At 42.5% G+C, this 22654-nt stretch overlaps 1 protein-coding gene across 2 annotated transcripts in view; it reads left to right on the forward strand.

Annotated features, from left to right (window-relative positions):
- The first annotated feature begins 1202 nt into the window (after positions 1–1202).
- The window catches only part of LOC119006153 (NIPA-like protein 2), a 28196-nt gene continuing 6744 nt past the window's right edge, over positions 1203–22654 (forward strand). The window contains exons 1-5 of one of the 2 annotated variants that reach the window (XM_037074562.1): positions 1203–1538; positions 12752–12820; positions 13578–13746; positions 20275–20334; positions 21131–21252. In XM_037074562.1, the coding sequence (XP_036930457.1) occupies positions 1452–1538; positions 12752–12820; positions 13578–13746; positions 20275–20334; positions 21131–21252 (507 nt within the window). In that variant the 5' untranslated portion in view covers positions 1203–1451. The remainder of the gene's footprint in view (positions 1539–12751; positions 12821–13577; positions 13747–20274; positions 20335–21130; positions 21253–22654) is intronic. The other variant, XM_037074561.1, reaches the window with a different exon arrangement.

The raw sequence follows: 22654 nt of genomic DNA on the forward strand, positions 1-22654 counted from the left end.
AAGCAGATGGTAATAAATGTGCAGTTTCAAAGACAATGAAACACCTGTTGTCTTGATTGAGAATATCATCTGTATTACAACAAGTGGGACGCCACGTGACTCTTTTGAATCAGGTGCGTTGTCCTGCCACCTGGGAGATTGTCACCCAGAGTTCTCAGTCATGCTAAATGTGCCCAGCAGGTGGCACCATGCAGAGCGCAGGGCCCCAGAGCCAAGTTGATGAAGATTTTGGAGGGCTCCATTCTGTACTAAGTGTTACTAAAGCAAATTAAGGTTTAGTTCATTCCAGCTACTTGGGCCAGTGTTTGGTTTTCTGCGCTGGAGCGCTCTTGACATGCGCAACGGGATCCGCACCTGTTGTGATGCCTTCAAGTGCACCTCCTCATTACCGTACACCAGAGAAATTGATCAATTAATACAAACAAACAGTGCTAGGACGTTACTAAGAGTATGTGATTTAAAAGTACTTGTACCATATGTGTGTACTATTCTATTTTCTTTTCACTTTTCACCTTCATATTTGAACCTCACTCCACCAGGCAAACACTGCACCGCTACATTTGTCTGACAGCTATAGTAACTAGTCACTTTACGGATCACATCATTTTTACTCTTCCTGTTCACTGGCTCAGAGACACAATGTAAGGTGATCTTGTAAAATACGATGCATCGCCGTTATAATGAGCTCAAGCTTCAACAACTACAGCAGTAAAATGCAACATACACATATATAAAATAAATCCAAAACCATCATTATATTAAAATGCTAACATGTACCTTTTTTTTTTTTTTTTTTTTTTTTTTTTTACATTTTTGTGATACTTTACGTACAGCTTTGCCTATAACACTTGTGCATTTCACCCTCTCTAGAGCTTGTAGTTGTAGTGGAATATGTTCACAGTGTGGCATGAGTACTTTTACTTAAGGAGGATCTGAATACTTCTTCCACCAATGATAATAGATAAATGACATTGCCTTATTAAATGAAAAACTAAGAAATGAAATCAATACAAATACATGCATATACCTAATGTTTTTATTCTGTAGTGTCAATTCTACTTATTTAATGTATAGGTCAACGTTTTAAGCTTTCTACTCTGGTGTTGATTAAGTTGATTGGAGAGTTGTTGTTGATTTATTTTTACACCAGACAGATATCTTTATTTTGATCAAGACACAAAACCAAGAACAAGCATGCCCAAATGTATTTTCAAGCGCGTTAATTGCAAGTTCCGTTTTCCGACTGCACTTGAAGCCAACACAAACTCCTGATCCGCCTCGCTGCCTCCGGGGACTTCTCCTCCTGAGTTTCCACTGAAGTGACAGGGACGTGGGCTGCGCGGGATGGGATGAGTTGAAAAGCAGCGGTCGAGGATGTGAAGAAAGTGGGAGTTCCGATACAGAGAAACTTTTTTTTTTTTCTGTTTTCCTTATTCAAACGATAAGGAAACATGGCGAATTCGAGCTCTGAACATGTGCCCCTGCTGAACACCTCCGCTAAGGCGCACCGCGCTGAGATCCTGGAAAATCCGCTCCGGGTGAGTTTGTTTAACTTTAACGTTGTTTGCTCAGGTGACGGTGGGGAAAGTTGATACCGACAGAGCGCAGCAGAATGGCGTGATATGAGACAGTTGTCCTGGCAACAGCTATTATAGCTGATCATTTCAAAGGTTGTGGAACAGGTTCATGTTTAATGTTGATGAAACCAGGAATGCTTTAAATTCGTTGATCAGACCGTCAATTTAATATATTTCTCTATCTCTGAAGTCTCTTACTTTGAATCTAAATTAAATAATGAGTGAAAATTTGATTTGTTTATGGATTCTATAATTTGACAACATAGCACTTACTAAAACATTAAAATAGAAAGAATTCAGTACATAATGTAGTTTCCACCCTCTTCATTTCTTCTAGTGTAGATCCCTTACTTCCATTGCTTACTTCATGTGTGACAGAAATCATGGTGAACCTGTTTCAGCCGTTAAGCTTCACTGCAACACTGCAGACTAGGAGATAAGACTCTCTAGCCGTGCTTCCTCTTTTTGTTTTGTTTTTTTTTACTTTCAGGAACTTCCCTCCCTGACCTTCATTTGGAGCAGGAAGTTACACTCCAGTGTCCAAGAGGAGATTAAGTTAATCAAATCAAAATCAAAAAAATCTTGGAAGTCAAAATATAACCTCAGCCTCCAAAGCTTTTTGGCTAATGAGCACTCAGCGTGGCCGAGGAAGCCAGACAGCAGAGATCTATCGGTGCTGGCTGTCAGGACTGCTTTTCTAAAGTGACCAACAGTAAATCATCCTGTTGAAAGGCCTTTTCTTTCTTTTGAATTTCTAACTTTCTTACTCTCCTGACTCTGTGCATTAAGTTGAGCATGCGCACATCTGATTGTGTATGCTAATGTAAGGTCTGTCTCTTTCACTTTGTGTGTGTGTGTGTGTGTGTGTGTGTTTGTGTGTGTGTGTGTGTGTGTGTGTGTGTGTGTGTGTGTGCAGCCCTCTGCCCTCCTACTCTTATGCAGACATGCATTCCCCTCATGCACATCCTCCTCTGTCAGTGTGTTGCTCTCTTTCTGCCATGTTCCCCTCGGTGTGACATTACCACTGGGGGGGCAGAGAGAGATAGAGTGTGTGAGAGAGCGAGAAAGCGAGAGAGAGAGAGAGTAACAGAGGAGGAGTGAGAGGCGTGAGTAATGAGTAATGGCTTATGGGTGGGTTGTGAGAGAATAGATCTACTGTAAGAGTCCTGAACAGCTGGCTAATGGTCCCAGCTCCCCCTCTGTCCACTGCTACCCACCATCCCAGCGAACATCCCGACATCCAGGGGACAATATGAGCCTGTCTTGCACGCTAACTGCCTCCCAGAGTTGGAAGTGTTCGCGGACTGCAACTGAAAATGTCTACGTTAGAGGAGCACATTATCCCACTGGTTGGCCCCCCTGTTATAAAACAGGGACAGAACTTGTGCAGAACTTTCAACTACATTTGTGCAGAATTCGCTCCAGGAGCTTCTGTGGTACCAAACGCTACACTGCCAGTTTCCATTTGAGTTGGAGATTGTGGGTGATTGAAGACTCCACTGAAAATAACTGTTTTGTGGAAATACTCCGAAAAACAAACTTGGCTACATCAGTGTGGTGACTTAATATTTCGTCTTTGTCCTGGTAACTGACTGTGTAAACGTGTTTGGTGACCCCCTGAGAGTACTCGCCGTGCCATCATAGAGCCAATATATAATAAGCATCTTGTACAAAAAAATATATGAAAATTGAATGGGCATTTTTCCATATAATCTAATAACAGAGGACATTGTTGCTAACAGGGCAATACATCATTTTGACTTTAACAACACCATATTCCCTTCTCCCTCTTAGACCCACTACTTGTTAACTTCATCAAGTAGCAAATTGCAAGTATGCTGTTAATCCTGTCTAAGACCTTTATATTATTGGATGTACACTCAATATTGCGAGTTTTCCTTGGTAGCGGGCCAGCCGTGTGACCTTGCACACAGTGTCACTCTAAATGCAAGCAAGGTAAGGTTTGTGAGTTTAAGGGAACATCAAGGCCTTAAACATCTGTTTTTAAGTAGACATTAATAGACAAGAGTTAGTTTGAATGTACATATTTTTTCTCAAGAACATACCCCCACAGTTTCTCAATGGGACACAACTTTCATCAGTAAAAATCCCAGCTCTGTAGCAATTTGTCAGACGTGATATAGGTGCAAACCACAAGCAAAACTCATCATAACAGTGTCATGAAAACTAAACATGTATGTAACGATGTGAAGTTACATAGTGCAGAAACAAGAGTGCAGAGACACTCAAATGACTTTGAAGCTGTTATTTTAGGCAAAAAAATTTGCATAATGAACTAGAGGTAATGATCGGCTACATTTCCACTGTCTGCATGCGACCTCTGCAGTTTTCTGCGCATACTGTAAGACAGCAGCGCGGCTTAGACATGTTCACACATTCAAGCCTCTCTCCTTGTTGTCTGTGAGCTTCTGTTAAGCCTGGCAGTTCTCTGTAAAAAAAAAAGTTTTGAGTGTTGTAGGAGTGATTACCTCTGATCCGTGTCTCGAAATATGTTGTGTTGGATCCTAGAATTTGAGGGAATTTTGTCTCTAGGGTGTGGGAACCCTTTCAAGGATTGAGAGAGGCTATGGGTGGGGGGCACTGAGGATGTATGTGATTATGATCATATTGCTTAAATTTGTTGGCAAGCCATATTTTCATATAATCAAACATACAAACTAACCTAACATAGTTGAGATGTCAACTTAGTGGTTTTCCAGCCTTGTCGATGTCTTTTTTTTTTTCGCCCAACTGCATCTCTGAGCTAACTCTCCTCTCGCCCTCACTTCCTCTGTACCCACCACCTCTGAGCGGAAAGTGTAGGGCTTCATCCAGAGATCAGCCCATCCCGAGGACGGACAGATCCCCATTGTCAGTGGACACAAAGGACCGTGCTGTCTATCTGTCTGTCTGCCTGTGCGTCAGTGTCCTAGTGAGGAGGAGGAGGATCTGTGCTGTCAGTCCCTCCGTCAACTTGAAGGCTCATTCAGCCTCTGTTGCGTCAGTGTTAGTTCGATTCAGGCAGCAGATTCAGACTTGTGGTCAGCAGCTAAACATGCTTGGCAGATGGGTTCAAGTTTTGGCAGGTTTCAGGTTTGCTTCGCATGAGTACGCATTCATGAAAACATGTGTGGAGCTTTGCACATGCCTTCAGGAAGATGAGAAAAATGCCCTTACAAGGTTAGATGTAGAGTAAGAATATATGTAAGACATATAGCCCACAAGTATACTGAAGTAAAATTTGAGTCCGATGCTCAGTCCAGTCCTCCAAACGCTTTTCATTTTCATTTGTGCATGCCTTGATGTTAGGTTTGTATCTCGAGGCTGAAAAAGCTCCACAGAGAATTTAATGGAAACTCAAACTTTATCTCTGACATTTAGGAAATTGAATTTGCACATTGCACTGCAGTTTAATATAAAAGATAACCAAGTACAGTTATTCCTCCAGAAGTCAGTAAACAGAGCGTTTTTTGACACATCCTTGATTGTGCCTTAAGGATGAATGTGCTCATGCAGCTTGCAGAGTTTTTGCTGAGTTTCGCACGTGTTGATACAGAAATCCAAACTCGCCCGACTGCTGCAATCTGACTTTGTGTCATCCCGACTTTTAAGTGGCGAGCAACGGAACACTGGGATCTGTCTGTGATCTGCTGCCAAGTTTCTTCACAGTCAGTATCAGGTCAAGTCAGCATGTAGAAAAAATACTTGCAGCCATAAAGATCCTCAGGAGTTATAACTTTTACACAAACCATCTTAGTTTCACCTCTTAATAGAAGTGGAACTACTAAGTCACCTCAAGCCATACCTTACCAAAAATAAAGGAAAAACAGACAGACTCATTGATTCTGTCTGCTATCACCATTATGTAAAGTGCAAATACCTCACAATTGTTGTTTAAGGGTAGCTTTTTACACATTAGTGTTTTTATAGGTCTTTGCAAATACTACAACACATTTTAATGTGCACAATTGATGGGATAACCCTTTAAGCACAGCACTTTAGTAACTGGTACTTTCTCACCACTGCACAGATGAAGTGACATATTTCCCATAAATACAGTACACTGTCCAGTGAAGTTTAGCAGCAGAAAAATGTTCAGCTTTGTTTAACGTCAATGGTGAAATCTATAGTAGTAAACACACAGTACAGTGCAGCACAGACAGCTCTGTGGGTGAAGCCTCCTGCTTTCCTTGAGCTAAGTGTGTAGTGTTTGCTAAGTAAGCCTACAAGCCAGAGGCACTCCCAGTGTGTACCGGCCTCGCCTGCCTCCACAGCTTTGTTTGCTCTTCCTGTGACAGGAAAACTCTCTCTCTTTATCTCTCGCACCTACTTTCTCCAGCTCCCTCCCTCCCTCCCTCTCTCACCCTCTCTCCCACTCTGCTGTGTGAATTTGTCTCCCCCGGTGGGTAGAGCTTTAGACTCCTGCTGTCTGGGTGAAGTGCATAATTCCTGCTGTGCGAATGCGTGTGCTCTCTCTTCCACCAAAACACTGAGACAAGATGAATAAACAAAACAGGAGTGATTAAGCGCGGTCAGGTTGAATCCACTTGCTGGGCATGCTTAATCCAGCAAGAATGAGTCCATTAAAAGGTGACGTGATTCTGACACTTCAAAATTGCTTCTTCTGCAGTGTGAAGTGCGTGGATGAACTATCCCCAGGTTATACTCCCACCACCTTGTACTCTTGACACACTCTTTCACCCTGACACACATTCAGACACTTCGCTCTGCCCCCTGGCCTCCCTCAGTATCAAGTAGCTGCCTCCTGATTGGCTCAGTAGCAGCAAAGCAGTGGGCCACTTACATGCCGTCCTGTTAGAGCTCGACAAGGTTATTGATCTTGGTTTAGTGAGCAGAGCACAGCTGGCCTGATGTACGACGCCGTCTGTCTGATCGTGAATTACCTCCGAGCCGCAGTCATCTCTCACACAGTCAGCCCTCACCATTGTCTCTCCGTCTCTCTGTCTGTCTGCCTCCACAGTTGAGGATGGAGCCTATCATCGCACACCCACACACCCGCCGCACAACACACACACTTTCTTTCTTTTTTTTTTTTTACCTTGATGTGATATCAGTCCCCAAGGAATCTCATCATCGAGCCGCCCATCTGCTCCCCACCTCCCTCTCCTAAATCCTGTTTACTTCTGTTACACTGCAATCATCACACACATATATAGACAAACACACACACACACAAGCCAGAGTCGAAATCCTATTTACCTCTGGTGTGGTATCATCCATTGCTGTAGGTGTGTTACGGGTCAGCGGACTCATCAGACTTGGTGTCAAGGTGAATGTGTTACAGAGGGTGAGGAGCAGATAGGGGCAGGCTTGGTAACAGAGGAGAATGACTGGGTTGTTTGTTGTGGTTTTAAATTCAAAATTGGCTTAAATTCTTTATCGGGCTGATGTGGAGATGATGAGTTGTGTTACACAATAAAGAGGGTACAGCACAAGTGGTTTTACTGTAAAGTGGTGCTGCTGGATGGAATTATGGTGCGTTGTGATCGGACGAGACAAAAGTAATTGAAAATGGGCTGTCAGTTTAAGGGGAGAGCGGCGACCTTTCCTCGTTTCCTCGCCTATAGTGCGAGCTTTTGGTGCACCGACTACAGATCCTGTGGCCATGTGTTGCGTTGATCATTGGATCACCTATCTACATCTATCCACAGGTTTCAGTGAAAGTGTATTCCTGTCACGTTGAGAAGTGTAAGCAATCAATCCAGCGACTGATAAATCGATCAAGGGGTTTTTCTGAGCTTTGACTGGTCTGATCTGTATTATCTTTGCACGTCAATCCAATATACTTTAGGTGCAACATGTCGGACTCAGCAAAATGTGAGTCATTGTCAAAGTACTTTTTCACCAATATTGGAAAATAAAGCCACACTCTAGATGCCTGGCTTAAGGAATGGCGGTATCAGTTATTTGTTTGTTTGGTCTAGTAATCCCTGATCTGCAGAGGACGGATCTACTGATTTTTGTGATCCCTGAGTTCCTTCCGTGCCGCAATAAGGTTCTAAATGTTATTGATGACTGTGTGCAAAATAAAGCAGCCAGCATGTGATTTAGGGCCATACAGGAAAACCAAAGGACTTGTCGTAGGATTTATGATTGCTCTCATAATGGTGTTGACCATTAAAATCCTTGAGCACTGAATTCACCTGTTAGCAGACTGATTTATCTGTCCCCCGAGACTCGACAAAGCAAGAGCTGATCCATTATACTGAAAGCTCCTTTTCTCCTCAGCCATGCAGCTTTTTTTTCCTATTGTGATGCTCTTTTCCATCTCACTTCTGCATTGACTCCCAAGTTGCCCACAAAAACAACTTACTTTAGCTAACAGTGCAGCACTGATGACAGAGCATAATTCTGTGACACTTGCGAGCTGTTGCTGGTATCCATGCAACCAGTAGTTTTCTACAATTTGTCATTCCTAACCTGACAGATGCTTGTCAGTGAACAACAGTTTAATGCAGTCGTGTATAAGTTCTAGGGTATTAAGAGTGACGGTGTTCATACAGAGGCTGCCTCAGATGTTTGTTGGGGGCCAGCACTGAACCACAGGGTGCAGTTTGGTAAACACAGTTTTGTCCCTTTCAGTTTGACTCTATAGATGCAAGGAATCTGTGTGTGTGTGTGTGTGTGTGTGTGTGCCTCAAATATCTCTGCAGATCAGGATCAGACTGACCTGAGATTTTCAACATGGCTGCTGCGTGGTTCAAGGATGTGCAACATCGGATTTGTTTGGACTACAATTATACCATTAATAAAATATTTCACAAATGTTTTACAAATTCCGCTAGCATTGCCAATCACTGCACACCATAGTCACGTGCGCACCAGAGCCAGTCACTGCAGAGCCCACACCCATGACATACCTTAAAAAACAAGCAAATTTATGCCTGCTCGGTGCGAGCTGGACTGGGATTTTGCCAGCGGTTCAGTCCCATTTTGTGCATCTAAACTGACTTTTGTAAATTAATGAGACTAAACGAGTCCGGAGTCTGTTCGGGTCTGAGGAGGTCTGGATATGCGAGGACAAACTGGAATCGGAATCTGTGGATGTTCGTGTGTAGCTAGCTGCTAGCCCACCCGCATGGCCCACCTCCTGAGTCGACGGATGCACCAGAGTGTCCAAAACCGGACTTGTGATGAATAATGTCCGCCACACTTTGCCGTCATGTTAGCTGCGCGTTTGGTGTGTTTAGTGAGTAGTGTAGTCATTTTTTTGTTTTTGTCACTCAAAACAATGAGGAGATGGCTGAATGTTGAGCAGGCAGGAGAGCTGAGGGAGCCCTGAGCCTGAGGCATTGCCTGCATTTAAATGTAAATAGTTACATATAACTTTGTAAATTTCACAACTTTAGCACACAGCAATTTACATTTGCATTATAAGTAATAAAAAATGGTTCATTAAACATATTTGTCATTTTCACAGTAAAAAAAAATGTTCCTACTCGGATTTTATTTTTTTTGTGATTTTAGGTCCATTGTGTTAATACAGTATGTCAAAATGAAAAAAAACAATTGTACAGTCACACATGTGAGGTTGTGCTGAAAATAAGGACAACAAACAAGGCAAGGTATGAAATATAATGGTAAAATCAAAAGTAGTCAAAAACAGCCAATTATATCCCTGACGTCCCACCTTAAAACACAACCTCATTTGGCCATCCATGAAAAAACTACTTAACCTCCCATTTTTCTATAGGAATACATGCTTCCTAAAGGCAATGCACTAGTTGTAGTAGTTTGGGGGATTTTCAGTTGCTAGTAGTCTGAACATAGCATTAGGCTGAGCAGCTGTGTGATTTGTGCCACTGGATTAGCTGTTGAACGACAGTCTGTCAGTCTGTGTCAGTGGCTTGCTCTTCAGCTCAGTGGCTGAGAGCTTAGAGCCTAGCACACTGTTGTCATCAAATCTTTTATTTACGCTATTTCATGTCTTTCACATGTAAGAAAACAAATGACATCATCCAAATGAACACATTTTAATGGTTGCCAGACAGCAGTGAGTAAATGCTAGCTCAGCAGCAGTGAGTACTAGTTACTAGCTGCCATTTTTGTGCTGAGCTTTAGCAATATTACCGCCTAGATTCTGGTCATGCACAAGTGTACAGCACATGGTACGGCGAGTGCGTAGGTAGATGGACAGATGGGTCTTCCAATCATTTCATTAGGGCCAAATGAACTGGTAAGATGTGCATAGTGGAAGCCTATGACGGTCACAGGCACCAGATGTTCATATTTTTTCCTGTCAGGGCATTGTTTTGATTATTGAATGTTGTTGGAATGTAAGATCATTTCTACAAAGGTAGCAAAAAATTATGCAAAAAAAAAAATGGCCAACCCTTAAGTTGATCCAGGGCTTCAAATGCTTATCAATGTAGTTGTCTTGGTGTGTCTCCAGTGAAATTAAAGATTGTTTATACCCTCAAAGAGCCATCAATGTGTGCTACACAAGATTATTTGACAGTTTGTATGTCTAAAGTGAGGAAATACTTGAAGGTGAAGTACAGTCAAGTGAAGTTATGCAGCCGGGATATGAGATCTTTGATGCTCAGTCTCAGACCTGCGCTTCTCCTGTTTCAAATTCAGATATCGTCCCTGTGATTCCAGCACACTGAGGATGAGACACTGTTATTGCTGGTGTCATTTGAAGAAAGGTTACCAAACTGTGTTCTGCGAAGTGTACCATTATCATTTTGTCTAGCGTTCCTCTGTCTGCTTCACTCTCTCTGAGGCTGTCAGAAAGAGCAGAGGGTCACTGCTATTTTCCTTGTCCAGAGAATGGGCTTTGGTCTTTCCCTAATGGCTTCAAGAATAAGTTATGATGACAGCTCTTTTCCCTCGGTGGTGCGAAGAGATGTTTCATAATTTCACAAGGGTGTCTAATAATGTGCTCTGACAGAGCGATAGACGACCTCTGGATTGTGTGATGGTGATCAGCTGTTGGGTTTGGAAACCAGAGGAATTAATTTACACTTCATTCATTCTGCCGGCCTTTGCCTGCAGTGCTGTTATCTCATTGTCAACATTATCAGATGGTTATTATTGACAATAACCCACTGCCTGTCTTATCTTGCAGAATGAACACTGACTCCCTCTCCTCTCCTTCATTTTTTAATCCAGCATTGCTGTCCTCTTTTCTATTTTTCCCACTATACCCCTTCCTCCCTCTCATTTTCCAGCTCACTCCTTCTCCATTGTTTTCCTCGTATTCCTTTGTTTTAACTCCCATCACTGTATATCGCTTCCATGCTCTTCCCCTATCCCTCTCATAATGCTCTTTCAAGGGATAAATACATGGATGTGCTTGGCTGCTGTTACTTCTTTTGTAGTGATTGAGTTTCTTTCTTTAGGGTTTCATCATTCCACCCCCACTGCATGCTTTCATTTCTTTGTAAACTTTGTCCGCCCACAGCCACCGGTATGTTTATGACCTAAAATTAAATTTCCTTTTGGCAATCATTTTCCAAGCATATGGGGAAAATTTAGCCTGGAGTATTCTCGAAGCGACGAAAGCAAATGGATCCTGTTTCTCCTCCCATCACTTAAACACCAATTATGCATTCCTGCTGAGAGTTGGCTATAAAAAGACACCCATTTTTCTTCTCCTCCTATACAAAGGACCTTGTGATATTGTGCAAGTTTTCAAACACATCAAAATAATAATAAGTCTCATTATACAAGGCATATTTGGAGGGCATCATTTCACAAGAGCATGCTTTTCCACTCTGCTAATGGCGGTTTCCTAGGGAAGGCAACTTCTGTGAGTCAGGCCACCAGTTTGGTTCAGACTGAAATCACTTATCAGCTGTTTAATGGATTGCCATGAAAATTTATAGGCTACATACATTCAAGGTAGAGCCCCACCAATAAATTAACTCTTGAGGCCAGCTTCAAAACAGCTAAATACCCTTTTTGAGAGGTTCTTTACTTTCCAAATTACAATATTGAATGAAGTTCTGTCACATATGCAGGGTGGCAGTAACAAAAATCAAATTATAAAAATGGACACTCGTGATCTGATGAAAGCGGAGCCATGTTTATTGTATTTACTGAGTCCCACCTTCATCATTTATCATTCACAACACAAATGTGAAGTGATGTAAATGCTTATTACATAATAATGAAAGTGATGATAAATGTATGTAAACTGGAATGTAGAGTGATAAAATGTCAGCTGACATGCATTAACCTCACCAACATTTTTATTTCGAACAGTATGTTCTTGATAATTAACTGGGCTGCCATTCATCATTCACACCACACAACTGACATGTGTCAATTACAGCCGGCATTTTTTGTTACTTCCAGTTAAACAAAGAAAGACCATGTCCACTCAGCAAACTGCTGAAATGTTTGCATGATGATGTTCTATACTGCATGCTATATAGTGAATATATTTACATTAGGCCTACTAATCATCAGCAGCTTAGCATTGCTGTGAACATGTCTGGATGCAAGCACACTAAACTAAGATAAAACATGTTAATCCACCTGGTTAAACAACAGCATTTTACTGTCGTCCACTAATGTTAGCATGTTGACGCAAAGATGCTAGCATTGCAATTCACGTTACTAGTTAAATTCCCATATTCTTAAAGGGGAGACACAACAGATAAAAACATGCATTGATCAATTTTGCGATTTTGGGCTATTTTGCTTTCAGACTTGTTGAAAAAAAGTCTACAAATATGTATTTATGTGTTTTTTGGCTCGGATTTCAGTTTTGGAAATGTTAGCACACATTACATGAGATGTTGTCTTGTTTGCATATTTAAACATGAAGTTTGTGTGTCTAAAGGTGTGTACCAACCTGCATCCAGGCCACTGTGTGGTGTCGTATAATGTGGGAGAGTTAAGAGGGTGAGGGAGTGTTTGTGTTTTTTGCGTATCTCTGTTAAATATCTGTGTTGTGTCTGTTGGAATCTACTGCAGGTGAGTACATGAGAACTGAAAGTTTATGTAAATATATATTTTTAGTAACCTGGTGCCTGGTTTTGAACGGATCACCAATGGAACAACGCTCTCTTTGGTCGTCATGGAAATGACAGATGTGACAGCTGGATGGAAGACTTGCACGGAGTATTATGGAGTGCTCAGAGTTGTTGTGTGACCAGTAGAGCGTCGCCTAATCTGTGCCTGTTTACTGTTTGTTCCCACAGACCTATCTCCTGGGAATCATCATCTCCATATGTGGGAATGTCCTCATCAGCATTTCACTCAACATACAGGTAGGAACACTGGAATCCAGCTGAACCATAGACACTCAGCAAGCAGCAGGCAATTTGTTCACTCTCTAAGTACTCTGGGACTGCTGTTCTCAGTTTGCAGTTTGCTCTCTCTTTAGCAGGCTCTCCATGTGTTCATCCGGACTTTAGTGAACATAGACTTAGGCACTGACTGTGTGATCTGCTGACATGTTCACAGCAGGCTTTGTGCAGCAGACAGCAGACAGCAGATGTGACTTTCTGCCAGTAAAGCCCATTATAATTAGAATACCGCAAAGTGGATTTTAAACAGAAGAAACATATTTCAACTTAATTAGCTAGTTAGTTAGCAATATAACTTTAATTGGGGTCTTTATGGCAGTGGCACGCATAGTGTCTAAGACAGACTGAGAAGGCATAACAGCTTCAACTAATTATGACCATTGTTTATAAGGCTGTGTAAGTTTCCACAGATAGACTTGTCAGTGATTATGAGGTGTACATTTGTGTTTGCCTTGTACAGCTTGTACAGCTTCCCAACACTTTGATTTGCTTTAATTGGTTTCATTCTGCGTCCAAGATGAAATGCTAATAGTCAGGGGATGTTTAGTTTATTCAGCCTCTTTAATGCTTGTCTCTTAAATTGCACCTTATTCTTCAAGTGTTATATAGGGCTGTAATGTTATCTCTGTGGTTTATGTTAGAGTTTGCCTTGTGCAGCTCCCCAGCTCTGCTTAATCTGACTGATGCCCCGGGCTCCTGTTCCCTCTCTCCCTGACAGAAATATGCCCACGTCCGTCAGGCCCAGCGTGGCTCCAAGCCCTACTACACCTCTGTGATGTGGTGGTGCGGTGTGACTCTCATGGGTGTTGGGGAGCTGGGGAACTTTGCTGCATACGGCTTTGCCCCAGCGTCACTCATAGCCCCGCTGGGCTGTGTGTCTGTCATAGGTAACTGTGACCTTTTTTTTTTTTTTCTTTATACATTATCCATGCATGTCGGCAGGAGGAAAGGGTTGAGGCGACAGGGAACAACAGCAATCACTGCCATGTGAAGTCTATCGTTTTGCTTCTGATCTTGTCACAAACAGGCATATACGTGCTAACATTACTGTACATGCTTAAAGTCTGGAAGCTTTTACTGTTCTGTTTGACATCTGATAAAAACCGTAATCAATATAGAATGGGTTAAGTTTTCATACACTCCAAAAAAGAACAAAGGCAAGATTGCTGCTGCAGGCTTTCAGTTTTATATTAGGAACAGAAACTTTTATATGGATCCATAGTTTTGAACGAGTATCCATCTCTGTATTATTGAAGAGTTTCTCTGAATGTTATGTTCTTTTGTGTGATATTTGTGTGTATCCATTCCCTAGCAGCACCACACCAATATGGAATCCATTTGTCATTTACTGGAAAATTTGAGAAAATAATCTTAAAAATTAAAAGTTGGGATGAATTTAATCGAGGAGGCCAAGCACAGGTCTGCAAAAAGCCTTCAGAATTCACATCCAGTAAGGATCTTCCACCTGCATGGCACATCCTGCCACTCAGCCAGAACTGGTATTTTCCATGGTAACAGCACACTAATCCTCTTTCTTAGAGCTATTGGTAAGGCATATCATTTGTTCATGCAGATCTAGTTGAGCAACTTAATCATGTGACTACTGCAAACACTGTTATTACTGCATTGCCCACTGAAAGTGCAGTTGGTCAGTATGATACATCTGGCACTGGAAGTATCATCCATAATCATCTCCCCAGTAACCTCTCCCAGAAACTCATCATTTTAAATGTCCTGGCTGTAAATCTAATGGCTTAAGCAGCTGAAACTGAACTTTGTTTAATTAAAGATGAACATTAAGCAAATTAACTGAAACATTAAATGGAATTAATAAGGATACGTCCATTTTTGGATTCCTCCCCAACCTTCATGGCTGTGACCTCTACATAAACCCTCCAACTTCTGACACATTGTCACCGCTTGAATGCATCTCCTCAATCAACCAAAGTCAAGCGACTAAAGAAAAATCTTGAAAAATAACTAATTTGTTTCTGCTTTTTCTACCCTCTTAAAGTAACCTTTCTTTTTTATTTTACTTTAGCAGACTCCATTTCTAAGCTAATGTTTCGAAGCTCCATTTCTAAGCTGAAGGAACCGTCCTTGTTTTATTGATTCTGGCGGCCCCTGTGGGCGAAAGCAGTATCAGCATCACTGCCTCATGTCGTATCTTTATTTTGTTTTAAAAGTGAATTAGAAGCTGTTTTTAGGATGCATGGCTATTAGGTAATGTATCAGTTTGTGGCTATGTAAGATTAATAACTGTAATATGACAATGGCAAGACAAAATAAACTTTGTTATAGTGCTGAAGCACCAGACTGTAGAGGAGCTTCTTCCCTCAGGCTGAAACACCTCAATTCATCCTCAGCACTCTGCCATGAAAAAAAACTTTCAACTTTATGACTTAATCCAAACTGGATAAATCAGAGACAGATCCAGTGACGGGCATTAGGAATTACTATGATAATAGAATAGCGAAATTGTCTTGCTGATGGTCTCTTTTGCTTATGTAGGTCATATAGAGGCCTCAGTATTAAATATAGACTGCTTTAGAATTGATTAAAAGTTCCTTGTCGTACATTTAAACTAGATACGCTGGGAGCTATCAGTATAGTGCGCATGTCTTTCCTCCTTTGCCCTTACAATGTTTGTGATACATTTGCCATCAGCACATATTAGCCTTCCTTGAGCAGTGGTTTAAAAGCTTCTACTGAACTGAAGGGTTTTAAACTATGTTTAAAATAATGTCTTTGTTTGCACATGAACTTCTTTTCAAGAGAACTAGTATTCATTGTTGTTTGGATGTGCGCACTTTTATAACCTTTTTCTTTCCTACACACCAACAGTGCCTCTGTCGTGTTTTGGTGAGTCTTTTCTCTCTGTATGTTTAGATGATCAGTCGCTCTCCCACTGATATGGAAGCAGCAAATCTACACAGCACCTCTTTTCAAACGAAAGCGTGCAAATGAACTGAATTCATTTTGTTTTGTACTTACAGTGGTAGTGTTGTTTCCATCTGTGTCTCACGACTACACAGCTACCTACACTGCGAGGCTGATAGGTCCTCACCTTACTCAGCAGAGTCTCTCACGCTCACAAACATGCACTTTAAAAAGAAACATCCAACTGTAGCTTCATGCTATTGCTTACAGAATAGATTAAAACCAACACTTTGTGATCACAGCAGGTCAGTGTGTAGCTGCACGGGCGGGGGGGGCTTTGATTATTCTTCCAGTTCCTCGTTTATATCAAGCGCTGGACACAGAAGGCGAGTATGTACATTTCCACCCTCCACATATGGGTGATTCAGGAAGTCCAATTACTTCTGACATTATAAATCCAGCATCCTACTCCAGAAATAATCATTTTTACAGCCCACTGTGTGAACTAAAGCTGTCGTGACCTAAGCGGGATTCATCAGCCAATCAAAACAAAGCCAGGCCGCTTGGTACAGCTGGCAGTCCTGCTCAGTGCAAACACTCTAAACACAGGTTAAATATTGAGCAGGTTAGCTCCTTACCTCCCGCCACCCATCGCTCGCTGCGGTGGAGGTGGTGGTGAGTCATGGATATTAATGACAGCTATTACCGCAAACGATTTTCCTATGGTCACGTCTCGCAAGTGGATGAATGGTTTGAATAAAGCTCTGAACGAAACCTACAAATCTTATTAAGAAGGCTACGCCTCTTGTTCATTGTAGCCTCGCATGATGCCGCATTCGCCTCACTGAGCAATTATTTTATAAAATGCTTTTGAACGACAACAACGACGGAACTGAAGCACTATATTCTGTTGAGAGCAGTAACCTCTCGATGCTTTGTCAGTGTTTGTAAAACTGACACGAGGACTCTTTTTAGCCACAGGTATAAACAATTGCTGTACTCATTTCCATTTTAGTGTTATTATAATCCCTATGAAAAGCACTGATCGCTGCAGCCACTAGTGCTCCACTGGAGTGTGCGTAAAATCATATCTGTCTTGAAGTCGTGCCTTAAAGAATTTTTGAAGCCGGTCGTGAAGAGGTGAAAGGAGAGACAGGAGAGGAAGATGTCTGCAGCCGCGACATGCTCTGCCCTCCTCAGAGCTAACAAGTAGAGCCCAGGGAAAATATATGTGCCGCTGTGTGCTGTCGTGAATCCCCCTCTCACCTCACACAGTGACTCACACTGTAGGCAAATGAGTACACACACACACACACACACACACACACTCACAGTACGTGCGTAATTGTAGTGGTGTGTAAAAACACTCTGGTCTGGTGGATTTTTCGACCAGAGACGCTTCTTAGGCTAACACACACACACACACACACACACACACACACACACACACACACACACACACACACACACACACACACACTACTCCTGCTGCGCTTGTTGTGCCTGTTTTCCAAGAGCCGTGTGAAGGCTCAGAGGGAGGGACAGACTGCGGGAGGCCTTGGGTGAGTAAACAAGAGGGAGGCAAGTGGTAGAAGAGAGGAGAAAGGAGACTGGATGTTGCGAGGAGTTGATGATGGGGTGAGAGAGAGGAGAGGAGAGAATAAGGATGTGAATGAAATACGACAAGAGGCAGAGATTTATAACGTGTGGAGAGCAGAGGCAGGGCAGGGGAGGGGAGGTGGTGAGAGCTGATGATGCTGCCGTCATCCGCCTGTCCCTGCATGTCACACTGCCAGTCTGACGCTCCATGGAGAGCAATTACTACTGTCCCCATCCACAGAGCCCCCCAGTCTCTATTAAGAATGACAGCATCATCCCAAACGCTGTCGTCTGGAGCGGCGCGTCGGCTCGCTCTGTCATAGACCATGTCGTCACATGCAAAAGAGGCTGGCACGGCGGCAAGAAACAGAAAACCGATTCACACACTGCATCAGCGTCGCTCACAGATGTCAGACCTGCAGCACCTAAGCATCAAATACATTGTGTTGTTGAGCACTGTGTGAAACAGCCAGATGATGATTCATTCACACTTTCAGCTGGCACATTTAAATACAATGAAAACTTGGCATGAGATGATTCCTTTTTTCTTTTGAGGTAATCAAACACTCATAAAAAAAAAAAAAAAAACATCATTATAAATAGAGTATTAAATTCTTGCTCCCCTGAAACCAACACGCTGGACCTGTGACACTCCTGTTCTCACATGACAGAACAGATGCTTTCAAAAGTCACTATTTTGGTCATTTGTGACATTGTGAGCGCGCAATATGTGCAATGTGACAGTACCTCTTACATTAAAGCTTGCCTGGGAGGTGACAGCTCAACTTTCGCTGCTTTCATCCGTTCATGTCAGATCTGTGTGGTGAGAGAAGGTTTGACATGGTGTGTTTTCCCACAGGGACGTTCCCATCACTGCGCATCTGAGAGAGAGAGCACATAGAGGGGGCCAGTACTGATCTGATGCACACACACACACACACACACACACAAGCACATGCACACCTTCACAAATACACAGGAGCAGTGACAGAACTGTGGACCCCAGAGGTTCCAGTTGCCACATTTCTCATTTTATCATGCCGTGTGAATCTCACTTTGTATAGAGTTGCTATGGTTACTTGTTAGATCGAGCTGGCCCCAGAGGCTAAGAAAGAGTCCTAAATGTGTATGCGAACATGCTCACAGTATGAAATATTTAACAAGCGCCTGTTTCAGTAGAATACCAACGAGAGTCTTTATAAACTTCCAATTTGACACTAGTGTCCCTGTTGTATGTGCACATCTACGCCGTGTCTCACATGTCTCCTCTGGCAGGCACTCTATCAGCGTGAGCTTTTTGCTTTAATTCAACTTGAATTTCTCTGTTTTTGATGGAGCTTTTCATGGATTAGGTTCATTAGAGTTGCCAGAAATTGGCCCTCAGGTGGAAACGTTCGCTATTAAAGCTGGGATTGCGTTCCACAATGTTTAACATCCATGTAGGGAACCTGCCTGTCAAGCCACAACGCCACAGTAATCCCCTGCGTGACATGCTGTGTGTCTCTGACATATTGAGCTGTTTATGCTCTGTAGCTAATCTCCTTATGATGGTGGCACAGCCTGTATGCAAACTCAAACTGCCTGCCTGTCTGGTTTTCAGCATTTTCCAGCAATTTTTCCATTCAATTAGTCTGTCTCTGTCTGCGTGCCATCACCTGCAACCCCGTCTGGATGCCTGGCAGCAGCTCATTGTGGTTGTGTCCAAAGTCTCCCAGCAGCAGACACAGCTGCCACGGCTGGCTCTGCTGGAATATTGGTGGAGTATATAACAATATAATGACAGAAAAGGATGTGAATTTAGGCGCCTAGTGGTGCTGAGGACCTCCAACAGGGCAGCCAGTGTTATGTAAACTGATCTCCTTAGCGTGTCACTTACATATCTATTTGCCTCCCCCGTCAGTCTGTCCACTGGCCGTTTGTCTTCTAGTTTGTTTTTTTGTCTCGGACAGTTACTCCACCCGTGTGGCCATCCATCTGTGTATCTGCACGCCTGTGTGTCGGCATGCATGTCTGCTCGCCTCGCTATCCATCTCTGATAGCCAAACGCTGCATGTTTATTCGTCTCCCTTGCGTCGGTGCACATCCTGGGGAAACATTAAGTAGACTAATCTGAGACTGAGCTCATGTGAAACTGATTGCTTCTCAGCGCAGCAGTTTTTGACAATGATATTGATGAATGGGTCGATAAAGAATGTGGCATGCAACAGCATCTTGCTGCAATTTGATGCCGCTGTTATGAAGTCCTAATGAGTTCCATTTATCTGAGCGGGCTGACAGATTTTATCAGGCTGGTCAATAAACATGTCAAGCACTGTGTTTGCATCGTGTGTGCATGTGTCTATTTATGTGGACACACATAGTGTAGTCTCACAGTGTGCACTTGTGCCTGACTGAGTGCTCATGTGTTGGTGGAACTGCATATGATGTGTGTGTACATGGGATACATGTGAGAAATTACAGGGCTATTCTCAAACTGCACACTGCACAGTCATATCTGATTACTCCAATTACCATGTACATGCATTCAGCCAGCTATGTAGACTGTTTACAATACTAGTGATGTAATTTGTATTTTTATAAAGTCAATACTCACTCATTTATATGATCTCGCCTGTGATTAAACTGGCTTGATGCATCAAAAAAATAATCAGTGCAGAATATGAGGTTGCAAATAATAGCGGACACCAATGGTGTTCTTCTCATTAAGGGACAAGCATAAATTATTATATTTCAACAAACAACAGAGTGCAAGTGGTGTTCAATCTACAGTCTAAAAATATTTGCGGTCTATACTGGGTTAATTGCTTTTTAAAAAATCCATACTGTGTGTGTGTGTGTGTGTGTGTAAAACTGTGTTATATTCTACTCGACTAACAGTAAGCACAGCATGTTTTGGTCGCAGTTAAACTAACGAGAATCTGTTTTCTCTTCCTCAGCCAGCGCTATCATATCTGTGGTTTTCCTCAAGGAGACAGTGCGCCCCTCTGACATTGTTGGTAAGGACAGACACTTTCGGATCGTATCGCTTGAGAACATACTTGTTCCCTCAGATTTGACTTGAGAAGTGACACCTTAGAGCTCAGCTATATCAAAGTGACTCTGCCCATCATCTCAGCGTGAAGAGCATCCTGTGCCAGAGGACACGTACTTCAGTTTTTTCCTCGGATCGAAATCAAACATTTTAATCCACAAGGTTAAAAGTCTAATTTCTGCGTGTTGCTGCCAGTGGAACAAAAAGGCACCATCTGTTCAGCAGGCCTGTCCTATTTTATTGTTTTACAGAAAGCTATTGTTTGCCATAACAATTTGTAGAGCCCGCTGCTAAACGACATGAATGTGATGGTCGTCACACTGACGATCATTACGGCTGCTAGATTGGAAAATTAATATCGGCGCCACACAGCCCAGCTCATTGTTGGTTTACGCGATAAACCATCAGCAAATTTTTCCCACTTTCACTATTGTCTTTTAATTTCTGAGTGACATGTTGGAAACATCTAATTGCATGAATGTTTTATTCATGAATCCCTGGGAGCATGCTGTTCTGTTTTGTTTTGTTTTTTTAGCAGTGCCCCATTTTTATACAGGTTGCAATGATGATTGTTATCATATCCCCATTTATTTCATAATAATAAGCTAAAGCAAAAAAAAAAAAATCTCTATTGCCAGTTTGAAATGACAAAAAAGATAAAGATATAGAATATTTTGAGGGTAAGATAGACTCGGTGGATCTGTCCGTCTCAGAACCCTCTCACTCCGGTCTCACCCCTCTCTTCTCTCTTTCTCTCATAGGTGGCACCCTGGCAATAACAGGAACGTATCTCCTGGTGACCTTTGCCCCCCACACCTCCACACACATCACAGCCCATCTGGTGCAGTACTATGCCGTCAGTTGGCACTTCCTGCTTTACCTAGTATGTAAACCTCTCCTTCCCGAGTCTAGTAATACCTTATGTGGAAGCATGTTCTTGTTGCCTTGGAGCTACTGTTGTACTGCATGGCTGAATAACTTTATATTGATCTGTATTTCTCTACTGACCTCAGACATGCCAGCATATATATAGCAGCTCCTGCCCTGGTGGTAATTAGCTCCTTCCAACCTTTAACCCTCCTTGGGGAGAGGAGCAAGAAGAGGGGCGCTCTGAAGGGTTAATTAAAGTATTAATTTTTTATTCGTCCTCTGTCAAGGAGTGGACGAATAACCCGACCTCTTAGGATGATGTAATTAATCCCTTCACCCATGAAAGATGGCCTCTTGGTTCCTCTGGAAGCATGGCACAGTTCTCTGTTTAGCAGGGAGCGAGTCCGTTGAAACTAAGACTGTCTCTGTTTTTGCTTCCCCTCACCTCAGGGTCTGTGAGTGCATTAACACTCAACCAAGTGCTCTCATATTACTATTTCGCTCCAGGCAGGGATGGCATAAACCTATCTGTTACCATGGTGACAGATTTGGTACGGAGCTGAAACAAAGCGTTTCTCTTAAAACCTCGCAAAAAATGTAAATGTAGGCGCCAAACGTTACCAGCAGTCCCGGCTGAAGACACCTTGGATGTTTTTAAAGGAACAGTTTCTGCCGTTGAAGGTCACATCCCGCTGCTTTTCCACTGATCCCAGCACTCCCGTGATAGCGGCAGATAGAGAGAGGGAGCTGTGTGTTTCATCACCTTTCGGGTTAAACCTCTCTTGTAGAAACACAGCGGTTTTGTGTAATTCAAGAGTGAGGAGTACAGAGAAGCAGTATCTTGTGCTAGAGAGTGAGACACTTTTGATCCGTTGTTCATTAAAAACAGTGGTAGTCTTGAACAGAGGAGAATCTGGAGCTTATTGCATTTCTTGTGTATTTTTATCATTCTACACTGTATTTATTTCTTAAATCATAATAATCTCCCCAAATGAATTAATCCCCCTGTAACGGGTGTTTTGTTGACAGTCAGAGGGTGTTGATCCAGTTTTATTTTTTTTCCAACACAAGCTAAACACTTAAATGTTTATCTCACCAAATCTCTCTCCAAAATCCTGAATATCCCTTTACTGTTTGTGTAACAACTGATTATCTGCACATAATCCATCAAACCAGGCACAGATAAACCCGAAAAGGATAACAGCTAGCGGCTCATCAGGGGTGCTAGCCAGTGGTGTAAACAGTGAAATGTGTGCCCTGGGTAGCAGAGCCATCATTATTCAGTGCACGGCGTCTCTCTCTCTCTCTCTCTCTCTCTCTCTCTCTCTCTCTGTCTCAACCATGTTCCACTCTTGAATCAAGTCCTCATTGGCGAAACCAATGCAAACAAACTGAAGAGAAGGAGGAAAAATAGC

The sequence above is a fragment of the Acanthopagrus latus genome, chromosome 17 (assembly GCF_904848185.1).
Source record: "Acanthopagrus latus isolate v.2019 chromosome 17, fAcaLat1.1, whole genome shotgun sequence".
Lineage (NCBI taxonomy): Eukaryota > Metazoa > Chordata > Actinopteri > Spariformes > Sparidae > Acanthopagrus > Acanthopagrus latus.